The sequence below is a fragment of the Nerophis lumbriciformis genome, linkage group LG15, assembly GCF_033978685.3.
Source record: "Nerophis lumbriciformis linkage group LG15, RoL_Nlum_v2.1, whole genome shotgun sequence".
NCBI classification, from domain to species: Eukaryota; Metazoa; Chordata; class Actinopteri; order Syngnathiformes; family Syngnathidae; genus Nerophis; species Nerophis lumbriciformis.
The window spans coordinates 28,920,001-28,932,590 of NC_084562.2; the positions used below are offsets into that span (position 1 = coordinate 28,920,001).

Sequence of the window (12,590 nt, forward strand, 5' to 3'; positions counted from 1 at the left end):
ACTTCCTGTTTTAACATGTTAATATGTGTGTTTACTTCCTGTTTTAACATATTTATATTTGTCTACTTCCTGTTATAACATGTTTATATTTGTCTACTTCCTGTTTTAACATGTTAATATGTGTTTACTTCCTGTTTTAACATGTTTATATATGTCTACTTCCTGTTTTAACATGTTTATATTTGTTTACTTCCTGTTTTAACATATTTATATTTGTCTACTTCCTGTTATAACATGTTTATATTTGTCTACTTCCTGTTTTAACATGTTAATATGTTTACTTCCTGTTTTAACATGTTTATATATGTCTACTTCCTGTTTTAACATGTTTATATTTGTTTACTTCCTGTTTTAACATATTTATATTTGTCTACTTCCTGTTTTAACATGTTTATATTTGTCTACTTCCTGTTTTAACATGTTAATATGTGTTTACTTCCTGTTTTAACATTTATATTTGTCTACTTCCTGTTTTAACATGTTAATATGTGTTTACTTCCTGTTTTAACATATCCTGTTTTAACATGTTTATATTTGTCTACTTCCTGTTTTAACATGTTAATATGTGTTTACTTCCTGTTTTAACATGTTTATATTTGTCTACTTCCTGTTTTAACATGTTTATATTTGTCTACTTCCTGTTTTAACATGTTTATATTTGTCTACTTCCTCTTTCAACATGTTTATATGTGTCTACTTGTTGTTTTAACATGTTAATATGTGTTCACTTCCTGTTTTAACATATTTATATTTGTCTACTTCCTGTTTTAACATGTTAATATGTGTTTACTTCCTGTTTTAACATATTTATATTTGTCTACTTCCTGTTATAACATGTTTATATTTGTCTACTTCCTGTTTTAACATGTTAATATGTTTACTTCCTGTTTTAACATGTTTATATATGTCTACTTCCTGTTTTAACATGTTTATATTTGTTTACTTCCTGTTTTAACATATTTATATTTGTCTACTTCCTGTTTTAACATGTTTATATTTGTCTACTTCCTGTTTTAACATGTTAATATGTGTTTACTTCCTGTTTTAACATTTATATTTGTCTACTTCCTGTTTTAACATGTTAATATGTGTTTACTTCCTGTTTTAACATATCCTGTTTTAACATGTTTATATTTGTCTACTTCCTGTTTTAACATGTTAATATGTGTTTACTTCCTGTTTTAACATGTTTATATTTGTCTACTTCCTGTTTTAACATGTTTATATTTGTCTACTTCCTGTTTTAACATGTTTATATTTGTCTACTTCCTCTTTCAACATGTTTATATGTGTCTACTTGTTGTTTTAACATGTTAATATGTGTTCACTTCCTGTTTTAACATATTTATATTTGTCTACTTCCTGTTTTAACATGTTAATATGTGTTTACTTCCTGTTTTAACATATTTATATTTGTCTACTTCCTGTTTTAACATGCTAATATGTGTTTACTTCCTGTTTTAACATGATTATATGTGTCTACTTCCTGTTTTAACATGTTTATATTTGTCTACTTCCTGTTTTAACATATTTATATTTGTTTACTTCCTGTTTTAACATGTTTATATTTGTCTACTTCCTGTTTTAACATATTTATATTTGTTTACTTCCTGTTTCAACATGTTTATATTTGTATACTTTCTGTTTTAACATGTTTATATTTGTCTACTTCCTGTTTTAACATATTTATATTTGTTTACTTCCTGTTTTAACATGTTTATATTTGTCTACTTCCTGTTTTAACATATTTATATTTGTTTACTTCCTGTTTCAACATGTTTATATTTGTATACTTTCTGTTTTAACATGTTAATATGTGTGTACTTCCTGTTTTAGCATGTTTATATTTGTCTACTTCCTGTTTTAACATATTTATATTTGTTTACTTCCTGTTTTAACATGTTTATCCACGCTTCTGTTCAAATGTGATGAGCACTTGTTTGATACTTAACATACGTTTTGGGGGATACTACGAATTTTGGGTATTGACCCAATACCCAAAACGATTTTGTGAAAATAAAAAACATCGACCATACACTGATACTATATTTGGTATCATTACTGTCGATATTTGTGTCCGCACTAGTTTAGCACTTAGCATGTCCTACTATGGTGTGTAGTGTGGCATGTTTAGCTGGTTCTCATCCTCCAGTGATAATGATACTTCTAAGAGACAGTTATTGTTGAATTCATAAAATAAAACATGAGTCCTGATATCGCATGGGTGTGCTATGAGGAGTGTGAGATGCTAGATGTCCACTTGAGAGCACGTTGGAAGCCGTTAGAATAAGTTGTGTAATCTCTCACAGCCTGCAGGATCTCTTCCTGCGAGCTCATCACAAACGGCCCTGAAGTGCAAACACACACTTGACATGATCCACTAAGATGATGTCACCACTGGTCTCACAAGAAGATGTCAGGACTCACCGTGCTGGACCACCGGTTCTCCTATGGGTTCTCCTGCCACCAGAACAAACCGTGACACCTCAGACCCCTGAGGAGAAAAGACAAGTCAGTAAACTAACTCTCTGACCTGGAGAGATGCACTCTGCAGGACTGCTTGTATCGCACATGATATCACACACAAGTAAACACTCTGCAGGACTGCTTGTATCGCACATGATATCACACACAAGTAAACACACTGCAGGACTGCTTGCATCGCACATGATATCACACACAAGTAAACACTCTGCAGGACTGCTTGTATCGCACATGATATCACACACACAAGTAAACATATATATATATATATATGTAAATATGTATGTATTTTCACCTTGTTGTGTAACATGACACAATCTCCATCTCCAAACAAAAGTGTGTGATGAGCTTCTACTTCCTGCTGCGACTCAACTGGGCCTGCAAAGAAACCAATCATCTCATTACAGTACACAGAGTGAAGTGGGCGTGTCCAACTCTCTGAACCAATCATCTAACTACAGTACACAGAGTGAAGTGGGCGTGTCCAACTCTCTGAACCAATCATCTCATTACAGTACACAGAGTGAAGTGGGCGTGTCCTACTCTCTGAACCAATCATCTAACTACAGTACACAGAGTGAAGTGGGCGTGTCCAACTCTCTGAACCAATCATCTCATTACAGTACACAGAGTGAAGTGGGCGTGTCCAACTCTCTGAACCAATCATCTAACTACAGTACGCAGAGTGAAGTGGGCGTGTCCAACTCTCTGAACCAATCATCTCATTACAGTACACAGAGTGAAGTGGGCGTGTCCAACTCTCTGAACCAATCATCTCATTACAGTACACAGAGTGAAGTGGGCGTGTCCAACTCTCTGAACCAATCATCTCATTACAGTACACAGAGTGAAGTGGGCGTGTCCAACTCTCTGAACCAATCATCTCATTACAGTACACAGAGTGAAGTGGGCGTGTCCAACTCTCTGAACCAATCATCTCATTACAGTACACAGAGTGAAGTGGGCGTGTCCAACTCTCTGAACCAATCATCTCATTACAGTACACAGAGTGAAGTGGGCGTGTCCAACTCTCTGAACCAATCATCTCATTACAGTACACAGAGTGAAGTGGGCGTGTCCAACTCTCTGAACCAATCATCTCATTACAGTACACAGAGTGAAGTGGGCGTGTCCAACTCTCTGAACCAATCATCTCATTACAGTACAGCAGCGTTTCTCAAAGTGTGGGGCGCGCCCCACTGGTGGGGAATAGAGACATGACAGGTGGGGCGCGAGGAACGGGAGGAAATTTCACTTTAAATTTTTTTTATTATCATTATATTCTTAGATTTTTTTTTTTACTATGCTTTCATTTTCTATACACACTGTAAATCACTTTGTGATTCTGTCTGTGAAATCCGCTATATAAATAAATGGAAATTACCGGTACTTATTTTTACTGTAGGCTTTAAATTTCTTGGTAGGAGCGAAAGTATGACAGACATAGCAACAGTAACTAATGGGGGCGGGGCTAAGCGGAACAAACTTTCGCGCGGATGGGTAGCAGGCTAATGTGTGGATCACAATTACACAAATATATACATTTGTGACTCGCACCTCAAAGGTCGTCGAGCCAGAGCCAGCGCCTGCAGAGAAACAAAAATGTGACGGGCACACACTGTGTCATTCACCGGGAAGCACTCGCGTCAAGGCAGCTCAGCCCCGAACTCAATGAGGTTTTAACAGATGTTGTGAGCGCGGTAAATTTGATCAAAACACGACCACTGAAAGTGCGACTGTTCTCTGCACTGTGTGAGGAAATGGGAATTGATCATACAGCCGTGCTGTTTCACAATGAAGCAAGGTGGCTCTCCCGGGGAAAAGTGCTGTCACTTGCCCTGTCTTGCCAAATGCATAGCTCCTCCTTTTTTTTTGTGCAAAGATTGCAAAGTGGCACTTTTATTTGATTTATTATTGAACTTGATGCAAGTTATAACACTTTTTTTGATTTTTTATTATTGAACTTGATGCAAGTTATAACACTTTTTTTGATTTATTATTGAACTTGATGCAAGTTATTTGATTTATTATTGAACGTGATGCAAGTTATAACACTTTTTTTGATTTATTATTGAACGTGATGCAAGTTATAACACTTTTTTTGATTTATTATTTAATTGATGCAAGTTATAACACTTTTGTTTGATTTATTATTGAACTTGATGCAAGTTATAACACTTTTTTTGATTTATTATTGAACTTGATGCAAGTTATAACACTTTTATTTGATTTATTATTGAACTTGATGCAAGTTATAACACTTTTATTTGATTTATTATTGAACTTGATGCAAGTTATAACACTTTTTTTTTTTTTATTATTGAACTTGATGCAAGTTATAACACTTTTTTGATTTATTATTGAACTTGATGCAAGTTATAACACTTTTTATTTATTTATTATTGAACTTGATGCAAGTTATAACACTTTTTTTGATTTATTATTGAACTTGATGCAAGGTATAACACTTTTTTTGATTTATTATTGAACGTGATGCAAGTTATAACACTTTTTTGATTTATTATTGAACTTGATGCAAGTTATGACACTTTTGTTTTATTTATTATTGAACTTGATGGAAGTTATTTTATTTATTATTGAACTTGATGCAAGTTATACCACAGCTGCACACTTATTTTATTTATTATTGAACTTGATGTTATTTTATGTTATTGAGTTTGAATGTATACAACTTGATGCTCAATAAATTTGAAAATGTTAAAGCTTGGCATTAGCGCTCTGTTGGGGCGATGGGGGCAGGTGGGGCTTGAAAACTCCCCCTTGTCCAAAGTGGGGGATGACAAAAAAAGTTTGAGAACCACTGCAGTACACAGAGTGAAGTGGGCGTGTCCAACTCTCTGAACCAATCATCTAACTACAGTACACAGAGTGAAGTGGGCGTGTCCAACTCTCTGAACTGAAATGTGTTTTGTCATCAGAACATCTGAGAGCAACTTTACTTGCTTTGTTGGTCACTAATCAAACATTTTGTGCGAGGAGATGACCTCCTTTTTGGAACTAAGAAGCAGATTTGGTGTAAGAAGAATTTCCTCTCACTGAGCAGGAAGCTGTTCTTTGCGTCCAGCTGCAACAACACTGCAGCATGTTTTTAGTCAATGTCAACAATCTGTGGGAGTCCAATCTTTACAGGAAGTGAAGGGAGGGAAATAAAACAATGTTTACTTTTTCTTTCAGTTTCTGATAACTGAAACTTTTCAATTTAAGCTTCAAAGTTTCAGTGGGGTTGTTTTAAACTTGTCCTGATTTGCAGCTTCGTCATGTACAAAATAAGAACCTGGACCTCAAAGCCACTCAGCCTGAAGAGTAAAGTTTGGTTCTTGTTGTTTTATTATTAGCTTTTAGTCCAAGATTTGATCAATTCAGTGAAATGTTCAGCTTGTTACAAACATGTGAAGAGAGAAGGGGAGTGTTATTGTGTGTTATTGAGTGTTAATATCAAACAAATCATCACCCATTCATCACGTACATCACAGAAAAATACTTATGAACATTATTCTTCATAACTTCATATTGTACTGCAATAATCACAGGAAAATACTCATGAACATTATTCTTCATAAGTGCAATAAATCCATGTTGACTGTGAAAGTGTTTGCCAAGTGAACTCACCAACATGAAGTGATCCTGATAAAGTGTAAATGAAGGCGGTCCATCCTGTGACACACAATCAGTCATTATTTATATCTAAAGTTATGATTATTATTCTGCATACAACATCAGCAAATACTCAATCAATATAAACTGTACATTTGTCACATGATAATCACTCCTGACCTATGCTGCTGTATCACATCAACACTCACTCTACCCTCCACATGTACTCCTGTCCTGTAGAAGTAGTAAGTACATATGTACTCCTGTCCTGTAGAAGTAGTAAGTACACATGTACTCCTGTCCTGTAGAAGTAGTAAGTACACATGTATTCCTGTCCTGTAGAAGTAGTAAGTACACATGTATTCCTGTCCTGTAGAAGTAGTAAGCACACATGTACTCCTGTCCTGTAGAAGTAGTAAGTACACATGTATTCCTGTCCACTTACTACTTTTACAAAGGAGAAGTAGTAAGTACACATGTATTCTGTTGCGTCAGACCAGTTCTTCCTCCAAGGGAATCTAAGTTACTGGTCAATCCCAAGTTCTTTCGATGACATATATGCTGAGTAAGAAGGACCATCAAGACAGAATTGGAATATTTTCTAGTTTATGCCAAAGCTTTGGGAGACCAACTTAATTAATACAATCGCATCGGCTGCTCTAGTTGATCTGGCATTCAAACGTAAAGAGACTACTTCTTGAATCCGCAAACAGCCCCCACCCTCTCCAGAAAGGAATACAGGCTCATTGTTCTACTACAGATATGATATAAGGGAGTACTCCAACTCCTACATTCCAAGTCTTCAAGGTAACACACAGTTTACTTGCAGACATAAAATGAAGAAATAGAAAGAGTACAAATGGAAAAACACTAGATGATTCAAACATGACTATGAATAAAGAAATAACTCTTAAACATATATATGCATTCTCCACAGTTCATGTCCACTTACTACTTCTACAAAGGAAAAGTACTAAGTACACATATGTTCCTGTGTACTAACTATTTGTACCCAATACAAGTATTAAGTACACATGTCTTCCTGTGCACTTACTACTTCTACCCGGTACAAGTAGTAAGTACAAATGCCTTTCTGTGCACTTTCTACTTGTACTGGGTAGAAGTAGTAAGTACATGTGTGTTCCTGTGTTCTTACTATAATTCTACACAGTATAGGTAGTCAATACGCGTGTGTTCCTGTGAACGTACTCCTTCTACCGGGTAGAAGTAACAAGAAAGAAGAAGTAAATAATGGGTAGAAGTAGTTAGTACAGACGTTTTCCTGTGTACTTACTGCTTCTACAAAGAAGAAGTAGTAAGTACACATATGTTCTTTTGCACTTATTACTCCTACTGTGTAGAATTTGTAAGTACACATGTGTTCTTATTTACTTACTCCTTTTACTGGGTGTAAGTACTGTATCAAGTACACATGTGTTCCTGTGTACTTACTATACTTCTACACAATAGAAGTAGTCAATACACATGTGTTCCTGTGAACGTACTACTTACTTACCTCAAAGTATTTAGTAAGTAAGTAAGGAATTACTGGGTAGAAATACTAAGTACACATGTGGTCCTGTGTACCCACCACCTTTACTGGGTATAATTAGTAAGTAAGCATGTGTTCCTGTGTACTTTCTACTACTACTGGGTAGAAGTAGGAGGCTGTTGAATAGATTGAGTACAACTAGCTGCAGGCAGGTGCAGGTTTATGGTTGTAGTAGTAAGTACACATGCTCCAGTGTACTTACTAGTTATTTACCTCAAAGTATTTCCTGTAGTCACTGCTCCTACCAGGTAGAAGTAGTACGTAAGGAGTAGTAAATACTGGGTAAAAATACTAAGCACACATGTGGTCCTGTGTACACACAACTTTTACTGGGTATAATTAGTAAGTAAGCATGTGTTCCTGTGTACTTTCTACTACTACTGGGTAGAACTAGGATTCTGTTGATTAGATTAAGTACAACTAGCTGCAGGCTGGTGCAGGTGTATGGTTCTAGTAGTAAGTACACATGTGCCCGTGTACTTACTACTTATTTACCTCAAAGTATTTCCTGTAGTCACTGCTCCTACCAGGTAGAAGTAGTACGTAAGGAGTAGTAAATACTGGGCAGAAATACTAAGTACACTTGTGGTCCTGTGTACACACTACTTTTACTGGGTATAATTAGTAAGTAAGCATGTGTTCCTGTGTACTTTCTACTACTACTGGGTAGAACTAGGATTCTGTTGATTAGATTGAGTACAACTAGCTGCAGGCAGGTGCAGGTTTATGGTTGTAGTAAGTACACATGCTCCAGTGTACTTACTAGTTATTTACCTCAAAGCATTTCCTGTAGTCACTGCTCCTACCAGGTAGAAGTAGTACGTAAGGAGTAGTAAATACTGGGTAGAAATACTAAGCACACATGTGGTCCTGTGTACACACTACTTTTACTGGGTATAATTAGTAAGTAAGCATGTGTTCTTGTGTACTTTCTACTACTACTGGGTAGAACTAGGATTCTGTTGATTAGATTGAGTACAACTAGCTGCAGGCAGGTGCAGGTGTACGGTTCTAGTAGTAAGTACATGTGTTTTCCTGTGTACTTACTACTTACTTGCTTCCACCGCGTAGCTTATCGATATTTTTTTTCAAAATAAAAGCACCAAGTAATGGATCTACCGTGCAGGTATATTTCCAGGTGTTTAGGAATGGAGCCTCTGCTCACTCACCTGCAGGGACTGGCTGCTGGTGCTGGGCTCCTGCCTGCAGCACAAAGTCCAGGTACATGGTCGGGGTCCTGGTGAAGATCGGAGACTATAAAGCAACCACAAAAATCAATACACACACACACACACACACACACACACACACACACACACACACACACACACACACACACACACACACACACACACACACACACACACACACACACACACACACACACACACACACACACACACACACACACACACACACACACACACACCTTAACTCCAAGGGCTTCTCCAGAGATGACGGCCACCGTGACTCCTCCCTGGGAGGGTTTGGGGATGTGTGAGGCCAGCAGCTCCTGGTAGGCAGGTTCCACCATCTTGTCTCGCTTGGACAAGTTGACCCACAGCTGCAAACCCGCCAAGGTCTCCTCAGAGGCGCACATTTCTGCATGGACCACTCCCCGCCCCGCAGTCATCCACTGTGGACAAACACCGACACATGAACAAGAACATCATTCAAATCAAATCAAATCAACTTTATTTATAAAGCACATTTAAAATTTACCATAGGGGTAGCCAAAGTGCTGTACAATGGACAGGTTAAAAGATAAAACGAGTACCGAGCAAACACAACACAACACAAACAGAACACAATAAAAAATAAATAATTAAAATAGAATAAATAAAAACATAAAAACAGGATCACAGCAGGTGTATTATGGGGCGCCATTGCAGGATGGATATCACTCAGTGTTAAAAGCCATGGAATAAAAGTATGTTTTTAAGAGAGATTTAAAAACAGGAAGAGAGGAGGCTTGTCTAACACTCAGGGGTAGGTCGTTCCAGAGCTTGGGAGCAGCAACGGCGAAAGCTCTGTCACCTCTAAGCTTCAGCCTTGTGTCAGGGACCGTCAACAGCAGCTGATCGGCTGATCTTAAGGATCGGGTGGGGCAGTAAGGCTGAAGGAGGTCGGAGAGATAGGTTGGCGCGAGGTTGTTTAGACATTTAAAAACAAATAAAAGGAGTTTAAAATGTATTCGGTAACGCACAGGGAGCCAGTGAAGGGACGCTAAAATAGGGGTGATGTGCTCACGTCTGCGGGTCTGTGTTAGCAGACGAGCAGCAGAGTTCTGCACGAGCTGCAGGCGGGCGAGGGAGGCCTGGCTAATGCCAACATACAGGGCATTACAATAATCAAGACGAGTCGAGATAAAAGCGTGGATTAATTTCTCAAGATCATGTCTTGATAGAAGCGGTTTCACTTTCGCTATTTGGCGTAATTGATAAAAGCTTTTTTGAACGACGCTGCTGATTTGTTTTTCGAATTTAAAATCTGAGTCAAACTTTACCCCCAGGTTTGTGACAGAGTCGCTGAGATACGGGGTCAGAGTGCCGAGGTCAACGTTGGGGGAGGGAGAGCGACTTGGACCGAACAACATAACTTCTGTTTTATCTTCATTTAGGCTCAGGAAGTTAGCTGAAAGCCAGACTTTGATGTCGTGCAGGCAGTCAATAAGACGTTGAACCGTGTTATTTTGTGCCATGGGAAAATAAATCTGGCAATCATCGGCATAAAAATGAAATGCAATACTGTACTTCCTAAAAATAGAACCAAGGGGGAGAAGGTAAAGCGCAAATAAAATTGGGGCAAGGATTGAGCCCTGGGGGACCCCATGTGGTAAAGGAGCTGTGGACGACATAAAACTGTCTACTTTTACACAAAAACTCCTGTCGGTTAGGTACGACCGGAACCAGTTGAGGGCGGCGCCCTTAATGCCCACACAGTTCTCAAGACGAGTGATTAAGGTGGCGTGGTCGACGGTGTGGAACGCAGCAGACAGATCTAAAAGCACCAGGACAACATATTTACCAGAATCAGTGGACAGGAGGATATCGTTAAAAACTTTTAGAAGCGCTGACTCTGTGCTGTGGAGGGCTTTAAAACCGGACTGGAACAGCTCAGTGATACCATTATCCTCTAAGAAGGGCAGCAACTGACTGTAGACAACCTTCTCTAATATTTTGGAAATGTATGGAAGATTAGAGATAGGTCTGAAGTTAGAGAGGAGAGAGGGGTCGAGGCTGGGTTTTTTAAGCAGAGGTCGTACCACTGCATGTTTAAACTCTACTGGAACTATTCCAGAAGAGAGGCTACTATTGATAATGTTAAGGACACTTGATCCAATAGTAGCAAGTACCTCCTTAAACAGGCGAGGTGGGAGGGCATCTGCAGGAGAACCAGAGGGCTTCATATGACTAACTGTGTCACTTAAAAAAGAAAAGGACACCGGCTCAAACTGATGGAGAACAGAAGAGAAATGCAGAGGAACAGAAGGGTCATATGAAGGCTGAGATAGACTGGCTCTAGTTGACACAATTTTGTCAGTGAAAAAATGGAGACAATTTTCACAGAATTCAAAAGAAGCATCAAAACCAGCAGATTTGGGAGCATCAATGACAGTGTTATTGATGTTATTGATTGAATGATACTTCATTTTTACACGATGTTCTGTTCAAATGATGACATTTTTGAAGTATTTTACAAGTATCTAAATAAATTTTGGCTTATTTCATGACTCATTTCATGACAAAATTCTTATTAATTGCAAAAAAGAAACATATTTTTACAAGATGTTCTGTTCAAATAATTCAAATAATGACATTTTTGAAGTATTTTACAAGTATCAAAATTTATTTTGGTACAGGCACCAGTACCAAAATAATTGTATCCAGACAGCACCTTTACTTTGAAAGCCAGCACACCCGTTCTCCTTTACCAATCAAGTCTGTTTAGGTTCAGCTGCAAGCTAAAACACAGTTTCTCCTATGTGTTTGGTGGCTGCTGGCCATTGAACAGGTTCCCCCTGTGCTTCTTGTGCACTCCCAGCTGCACTCTTTTTTTCCCTCCTATATTAAATACAGTTTCATCTGCACACTGTTTCCTGTCTTCGCTCTGCCAGATTATTGTCGGATTCAAATCGTTTGCTAATTTTCCGTACTTGCAGATCTCCTGCCTGGAGTCTCCCTGAGTGTCCACAGAAGTCCTCGTGGGCCAGGACCCCCTCCAACACGTAAGTCACCTGCGGGTGTGAGGAACAACATGATGTACAACGTCCACGCAAACACTTCCTCATATTTCACATATTTTACGGTTGTCATAACAACTGTGGAGAATGCATTTATGTTTAAGAGTTCTTTCTTTATTCATAGTCATGTTTAAATCATTCCATTTGTACTCTTTCTATTTGTTCATTTTATGTCCGCAAGTAAACTGTGTGTGTTACCTCGAAGGCTTGCACTGTAAGAGTTGGAGTACTCCCATATATCTTATCTGCAGTAGAACAATGAGGCTGTATTCCTTTCTGGACAGGTGGGGGTTTTCTTTGTATGCAAGAAGTTGGCTCTTCCATTTGAATGTTAGACCAATTCGAGAAGCCGATATGAATGTATTGGTGTGGGCTGGTCTCCTGAAGCTTTAGTAAAACTTGATAATATTCCTATTCTGTCTTGCTGGTCCTTCTTACTCTGCATATATGTCATCTGAAAGAACTTGGGATTGACCAGTAACTTTAATTCCCTGTGAGGGAATACTGGCCAGACGCAACAATTTGGGGGCTCGTCCGGGATTCTAATGTACAATCTGTGCTCTCCACACAACACAAAGATTGTGTGGTCACACTGCAACACAACAATAAATGACTATCTAGGTTATCAAAACGTGTACACACAACTTTGCACATACATTTAAAAGAGTACCAAACTAAAAGGGGAACTGCACTTTT

General features: G+C 38.1%; 1 protein-coding gene across 5 annotated transcripts in view; it reads right to left on the bottom strand.

The window, feature by feature from the left end:
- pir (pirin) overlaps positions 1-12,590 on the bottom strand; it is an 81,446-nt gene that overhangs the window by 58,501 nt on the left and 10,355 nt on the right. For 4 of the 5 annotated variants that reach the window (XM_072914826.1, XM_072914825.1, XM_061974626.2 and 1 more), the window contains exons 4-9: positions 11,808-11,888; positions 9,081-9,287; positions 8,821-8,905; positions 6,115-6,159; positions 2,780-2,862; positions 2,428-2,494 (exon numbers count right to left, since the gene is read on the bottom strand). In XM_072914826.1, the coding sequence (XP_072770927.1) occupies positions 2,428-2,494; positions 2,780-2,862; positions 6,115-6,159; positions 8,821-8,905; positions 9,081-9,287; positions 11,808-11,888 (568 nt within the window). Of the gene's footprint in view, positions 1-1,810; positions 2,349-2,427; positions 2,495-2,779; positions 2,863-6,114; positions 6,160-8,820; positions 8,906-9,080; positions 9,288-11,807; positions 11,889-12,590 lie in introns of those variants that run through there. The other variant, XM_061974627.1, reaches the window with a different exon arrangement.